Consider the following 7,518-nt stretch of genomic DNA (forward strand, 5'->3'; position numbering starts at 1 on the left):
AGGACGTCAGGCATCCACCCTCACGTGACGAACGTGGAGCTCGTTCATTGGTTCACTCATTTGTTATGTTTCTGTGTTTTTAATATATATTTATTCATATGTTCATACATTAACAATTTGATCAGTGGAACTGTTTCTTTATTTGGTCGTTTAATATGTATTGTTCCTTAGTTTATCTTCCTCTCTTTTTGCTATAAATAACAATGCAAATTTGTTTAGATTTTATTTTGGGTATGTAGGTTATAATGCTATAAATATATATACATATAATTATTAACTAATGGAGAAGGGCTGAGATTAAATACGTTTGTACTTCTCACTCCTTTTTGAAAATTTAGATTAAAACATTATCTGTTTTTAGAGATTAATACATTTTTAGAGATTAATAAATAAATAAAGATAAATATTGATGTTTCTGTCTTGGTTTCTGGTGGGAACAAATTTCTATCGAATCTCAAACTCAGTTTCCCATCACACGTTTTTTCCGGATTTTTTTTATCCGGTAACCGGTGCTCCATCGCACTTCCGCTTCCGGCCTCAGAATTCCCTATCACTTCCTCCCGTGCAGGATTTTTTCTCTCTCGCTGAGCATCGAGCTTTATTCTCTAAAACCCAAAACCGGAGACTCGAACTTTCGAGTTTAATCCGACCAGGAGACTCGAGGAACGAACCGGGCTGCAGCCATGCGGGTGTTGGTCCTGTTCGCGGTGACGCTGCTGTCCCTGTGCCCGGCGGCGGTGAGCGGAGCCGACAAGAAGAAGCTGCAGATCGGCATCAAGAAGCGCGTCGACAACTGCCCCATCAAGTCCCGCAAGGGGGACGTGCTCAACATGCACTACACCGGCAAGCTGGAGGACGGCACCGAGTTCGACAGCAGCATCCCCCGCGACAGACCCTTCACCTTCACGCTGGGCACCGGGCAGGTGATCAAGGGCTGGGACCAGGGGCTGCTCGGCATGTGCGAGGGCGAGAAGAGGAAGCTCGTCATCCCCTCGGAGCTCGGCTACGGAGACCGGGGGGCACCGCCGAAGATCCCCGGCGGAGCGACGCTCATCTTCGAGGTGGAGCTGCTCAGCATCGAGAGGAGATCCGACCTGTGATGAAGAGGAGGAAGAGGAGGGGAAGATTCAACACGTACGTTACCATAAGTGGTGGAGAGTAACTAAGTACTTTTACCCAAGTACACTTACGTTACCACACGTTGTAGAAATGTAATGAAGATAAGACTAAGTATCCACCAACTTTAGATTCCCTCAGCTTTCACACACACTTAAAGGTTCAGTTTGTAGAATGTAGTGACATCTAGTGGTGAAGTTGCCTGTTGCAGTTTGGGCTACTTTATAAAACATGGCGGCCTCTGGAGAGGACCCGCTTCAGATGTAAAGTATTTAGATGTGTAAAGGGTCCATTGTACACCAAACACAAAAGTGAAAACATGTTCTATAAATCATGGAAACATAGCAATTATCAAAATGTACATGTATTCAGATGAGATTCTCTGTTTGTGCTGTTGAGTAAGTGTTGTTGTTTTCTTCCAGGTTCCAGGAGGTGCTGCAACACACAGTGGAGATCATCCGACCTCTGATGAAGACGACGCGGCAAATCTGGAAGAAGAGTCGACACCATCGTCCTCTTTTCAATGGCTGTACTAATAATGCTTTGAGTTATTGAAAGGAAGTTATTAAATGGTAGAAGAACTAACTCTTCTTGGAAAACCTAAGTGGAATTGTCAGGTAGTAGCTCAGCCAAGTATTTGTCCAGAGGCGAATGTTAACGCCGTGCCCTGCTGTGACGTCTCTTGTTCCTTTTTTTTGTTTTTTTTAATTCTCTGTGATTAATGAATGGATTCATTCACATCCAAGTGTTATTTTTTACAACATTTATTAGGTGGTTGATTTAGATCAGGCCAGAGAAAAATCAGTGTCAAAAGTTTTTGTGCTCAATATTTGAATTCTAATAATAAAATGTGGACCTTGCGGGAATCCTGTCTGAAGAGTGTTTTGTTTCTTTTTACCAAGAAAACAGGTTTTTAAATATCCTTTTAATCACATTTTTATGATCCGGATATTATATTTAAGGTTTATTTGGATCAAGCCCTACGCATATGTAGTTTATTAAACTTTTAACAGTTTACAAGTCTGATGCACTGAATAATATATTCTGTGCATGTTTCTATTTAAGTTAATCAGATGCAGCATTTCAAAATAAAATACTAATACTGCCTTACATCTGCACAATAAATAAAAAGTGTAGACTTCTTGTCAGGTTTATGGTGTGCCTGAAAGATATGTGTGTCCCCCCAAGTTCTTTTATAATGCAGGGGCATGAATTATGTGTAATTTTTTTATTCGTGTAAGGTGTAACATCCCATAATCATGCACAAGAAAAACCCTGCAAATATAATATTTACTAATATGAACCTGCGTGTGGAGTTCTGTGACTCAAAACTTCAATTTCAACTTCAATGTCTGATGAGAGATAGTTGGCTTGGATCTATTCTGCATAGTCGAAGGTTGTTTAATGTCACATGTTCACATGGACAATTCACTTTATTCTAACACGGTGGCCAAAGAATGAGACATTAACATATCTGCAACTTCATAAACAACTAATATTACACACTTGATGAGATTAGAAGTATTTCAATGGGCTGGTTGTTATGATGCATGTGAGGTTTTAATATAAAAGTTGTTTAAAGCAGGTTTTTCTATTTGTACATGTGTTTTTTGTGTAGTATTTTAGACTACATGTACTTTGATTCAAAGTGGTAAATACAGGGGGCGCCATTGTCTTCTTAACAAATATTTCCTGTCGGAGCTCTGCAGAGGACGGACACATAAACCGGAAGTGATTCCTCGTCCACATCCCGCTCTGCTAGCAGCGGAATTAGCCGCCGATCGTGAAACAACAACAACTTCGCAATGTCTGCGAAACTCAACGCGTTGAACAGCGACTCGTACACCGACGTCAGTCAGTACCGGGACCAGCATTTCAAGGTAAACGACCGAGTGACGCGTTTAGCTACGCGACACGTGAGCTAGCAGCTAGCCACCGTTAGCAAACACGGGTCAAACGCGTGAGCTCGTCGCACATTGAGTCGACTCCATGAACCGTGTGGGACAAGTTTAATGTTGTTTTATGTATGTCCCGGGTTGGAGACAATTAACTGAGACGTTTAATAACGTGACCTGGAGTGAGAGAGTTTCATCCAGAGCATCGGTGTTTGTCCAAATCGGTCCCCCGCTCGGACTCCTATTGTCGGTGGAGGAGCTCTCGTTTCCGCTCGTTACTAATGCAGCCAATGCTGTTTAAATTTATTTTGTCATGTTTATTAAAATACGAAGAAATTTCCATACGTTGATTACAAAGGGAAAACTTCATAAGTCGTAGTTTACGACTGCTTCACCTCTTTACACTGCAGGAACAGTGACAAGCAGATATCCGTTATTGTAACCCTATTAATTACTCCAATTATCAAATTATCATCTATAACAGTTCCTTATATTTTGTTTTGTTGATCCACCATTCAAATACATTACTGATTATTTCACCTCCAGTCTGGGGTGTTTGTTTAGAAAGCACTATGTTTTTTTCATTTTAATTGTATGGTTGTTTTTCAAAATGCTTGTAGTCCTTGAAAATGTAACAAGCTTCACATGAACAGCTCCTCAAATGTGTGATTATTGTGCATTTTTCCTGAAACCTTTCCAGTTTTGGACCAGATTCACACGAGAGGAAGCAGCCGTCTCTTTTCCTGCTTTTAACATAATAAAATCAGATGTCTAAAAATAGCTTCAGTAGCAACAGAGACAAGCCAGCAATTGTTTTCATCTTGGGCTTCATTTTTTTCCCAGGGTAATCGCTATGACCAGGAGAAGCTGCTGAAGCAGAGCAACACTTTGTACGTGGGGAACCTGTCCTTCTACACCACAGAGGAGCAGGTACGAGTTCATCAGTTAATTCCTGACACTGGCTTCTTCTTCCTGTGGGTTTTTAAAAATATCCGATGTTCGGTTGTTCCTTTTCGAATGTTGCAGGTGCACGAGTTGTTTTCTAAAAGTGGAGACGTGAAGCGCATCATCATCGGTCTGGACAAAGTCAAGAAGACGGCCTGCGGGTTCTGTTTTGTCGAGTATCCTTTTAAATGAAACGCCCCAAATAAACAAATGGCGTTGTTCACAAAAATCACACACATTCATCTCCATGAAACGGCATGTGACCGACCTTGACCCTCCGGCTGTACCAGATACTACATGCGTGGAGACGCAGAACACGCCATGCGCTTCGTTAACGGCACACGTCTCGACGACCGCATCATCAGGACAGACTGGGACGCCGGCTTCAAAGAGGGTCGCCAGCACGGCCGCGGCAAATCTGGAGGACAGGTGAGGATTCCAGACACTTTACTGAACCTGTGAATATCACAGTTTGGATGCTGCCGTGTTTTTATTTTCAGAAATGAACCTGTAAAGCACTGATTCCTTTATTTATTTATTTATTTATTTATTTATTTATTTATTGAATCTTATTCAAACAACCTGTATATCTGCACCGTTAGTCCGAAAAACCACACAGGGCAGTTCAAGTTAAATAAATAAAATACAGACTTATTCCCAGCATCTGATTCTCCTCCATACTGGGAACAGCTGATTGGAGATGTAGGTTTCACTCTCTCTCTCTCTCTGAGCAGCCCATGTTGAAAAGTTTTGACTTTTCTGCTCTGCAGTAGTTTGAAAAAACAATAATAAAAAACACAGAATAATATGACATTTGAAAAATGACACATACTGAAATTGCTTAAAAAAAAAAAAAACTCATGACATTTTAATACACCAGAATGATATTTAGAAAGTTGTATAAGTTCCAAAATGAATTATGCATGATTAACCATGGCCTTTGAAGAGATAACATTACCGTTGTATGGCATTTGAAAAATGAATATGTTTATTATGCTGTTAACAAATACAACATATAAAATCACATCCAGTTTGCGTGTAGTTGTATTCAACAAGATTTCTGCCTGAGTTTTAATAAGAAACAGCAAAGATTTTGCAGAGGCTAAACTTGTTTTAGTAGAAAAAGGCAAGTTTGCTTTTAAGAATACCCCCAGGATATTATCATAAAGCCTGTTATTAATCACTGTAAATATAAAGAAATACAACCAAATATAGAGAACTTGAAGTGAAAATACAATGAAATGCACGTTTTCTGTGCTTCAGGTGTATGTCACATTAAAAGTTAACATAATATGTATCAATAAAAAAAAATTCAACTTAACAACCTAGTGAAAATAATCAATCTAAACACATTATTATTATTATCGATATCTTCCCTAAAAAGTCTGTGAATAATTATCACCTTTGGAGTCACAGAAGTCAAACTGATTATTTAAGAGTCAAAAATCCAATAGTTAATTAATCAGGTGGGAAGGTTCCCATAGACTCATATGTCGCTGGTTAAATAACGAACGATTCAATGCATCACACGTGGAAAAGGACGCATTTGATTTCTCTTGTAAAGGTTTTCTGTTTATGGATCATTCTGTTTTTTAATCTGTGTAATTCTCTGATGTACCTGTGTGTTCTGGTTGTGTTGCTCCTGTAGGTGAGGGATGAGTACCGGCAGGACTACGACCCAGCCAGAGGCGGCTATGGTAAACTGGCTTCTCAGATTCCGGCCGCAGAGCAGCGCAACACGTTTTAGACTGACCCCCCACCCCCCAGCCCCCCCACAGCAGCCTCCCTGGACCACACAGCGCTCCATTGTCAGCACTGGACCGGATTCCTCCTCCTAACGATGCTAACACAGATTGTTTGGCCCCGTGTTGCCATGAGACACTCGACAGCAGCTCTGCATGAACCACTGGAAATCAGCCGCTGTTATTTATTTCGCCTGCAGACTTGTTCTCTCTCTTCTAATTGGCTCTCGTACCTGTTATCGTTCTGCATCGGCCCCAAAGTTAAACTGTGTGATATTTAGTGATGTGTTTCCATCGTCCTGCAAACAGAGACACTTTGTCTGTCCCCACAACCCGGACGCCTCCGACAGGAAGCAGCGAGTCGGTGAATTAAATGTATCACATGCACAAAATGATCTTCATGTCGTGAAGTCAGAGTAGTTGGCTGAAGTACTGATTTCTATGAATGAAATTTTCTGTACCAAACTTTGCGTTTACATTTTTAAATAAATATTTTTTTTCATTTGAGTGAAATTTCTTTCCTGATCTGAGGTCAGATACAGTTGTTTGTGTAAAGTAATTATTGCTTATAGCAGCTTTAATGATTGAAAGACAACTTCAGTCTGTTCTGTTCTGTTCAGCCAATCAGGCTTTGTGCCCTGCTCTGGATTGATCCCACCTTTTAAATACGGAAAAGTAGAACTCATGATGTCGCCTCCTGGTGGACAGGAGCAGTAGTTCTGTCTCCAGACAAACAGCTGATCTCAGACTGAACATGAGGTGAGTCCAAAAACCAACTTTGTGGTGGAAGTTGATTCAACATTTATTAAAAGTTTCTTGTTACAACTAACATGTTGAAAACGAGCCACTGAATCCCAGAGGGTCTTAGGTTGAAGTAACATGTAATAGATTTTATGTGATTGTGTTAAACTCAGTGAGGAGTGAACAAACATGGTTGGAGACAAGGACGAGTGCATTTGACATTAAGTTCTATTACACTGCGACTCACTGTGACTCTGGATTTAGACCTTAAAGATTAATTTTGTTTTCCCAACAATAATTGACTATTGCAATTTATTCCTAATCACATCTTCTCCAAGCAGATTCGGAAAATGACCACCAGATGGCAGGAGAGGAGGTGCAGTTCCTTAGAGCAATCGGGGGGGGGCAGTTGTGGTCTTAAAGTTCATGAGAGAGAAAAGCACCTACTTCCATTTGAATATTAAGACTTGTGTCAACAACCATCTCCATGGACCATCAATCATCTGTCAATATGAATGATGATGAGCTTAAACAACTTGTTTCTTCAGAAAAACAAAATCAAATTACAGAATTGTGAAATGCTGATTTTAATTGATCATATATTAACATTTTCTGTCACAATAATCAATACCCCGCCAGCCGCTGGTCTACTACACAGTACACAGATCAGAGTGGTGTTGACACAAAGAGTAGATACAAAATAACTAATGAAAAGTACTTATCAAGCCAAACTAAAAGTATCTCTAAGTTGTTAAATAAACTTGAGCCACATACAGAAGATGAAAAAGCTCAAAGTTGTGAATAAACAAGTAATAAATAAGCCAAAAGTAACTGGTTTTAATATAAAAAATAATGTTGAAATACTTTTATAAACTTCACAGATAAACTGTGAAATAGTTTTTAGCTGAAAGAGTGGAGAATGGTTGAGTTTCTGTCACGTCAAGTTGAAAAACTGATTAAAACTGCCATAAAATTAACATTTATCCATATAAAAATATTGTGAAAATGTTTTTATTTAGTATTATTAGCATCCTGCTAATTGACAGGCTTGGTCAATAAAGGAATATATATATATATGA

The 7,518-nt window shown here is 39.7% G+C and overlaps 2 protein-coding genes across 2 annotated transcripts; both read left to right on the forward strand.

Annotated features, from left to right (window-relative positions):
* The first annotated feature begins 514 nt into the window (after positions 1-514).
* Positions 515-1,982, forward strand: fkbp2 (FKBP prolyl isomerase 2). The gene is made up of 2 exons (XM_053430472.1): positions 515-1,134; positions 1,539-1,982. The coding sequence occupies exon 1, from the start codon at positions 684-686 to the stop codon at positions 1,098-1,100; it is 417 nt and encodes a 138-aa protein (XP_053286447.1). The 5' UTR covers positions 515-683; the 3' UTR covers positions 1,101-1,134; positions 1,539-1,982.
* An 836-nt stretch (positions 1,983-2,818) lies between these two features.
* Positions 2,819-6,200, forward strand: ncbp2 (nuclear cap binding protein subunit 2). Its single transcript, XM_053430597.1, has 5 exons — positions 2,819-2,996; positions 3,855-3,941; positions 4,038-4,132; positions 4,247-4,385; positions 5,605-6,200. The coding sequence occupies exons 1-5, from the start codon at positions 2,922-2,924 to the stop codon at positions 5,701-5,703; spliced, it is 495 nt and encodes a 164-aa protein (XP_053286572.1). The 5' UTR covers positions 2,819-2,921; the 3' UTR covers positions 5,704-6,200.
* Positions 6,201-7,518: the final 1,318 nt, after the last annotated feature.

This window comes from Pleuronectes platessa, chromosome 9 (genome assembly GCF_947347685.1).
Source record: "Pleuronectes platessa chromosome 9, fPlePla1.1, whole genome shotgun sequence".
Taxonomy (NCBI): Eukaryota; Metazoa; Chordata; class Actinopteri; order Pleuronectiformes; family Pleuronectidae; genus Pleuronectes; species Pleuronectes platessa.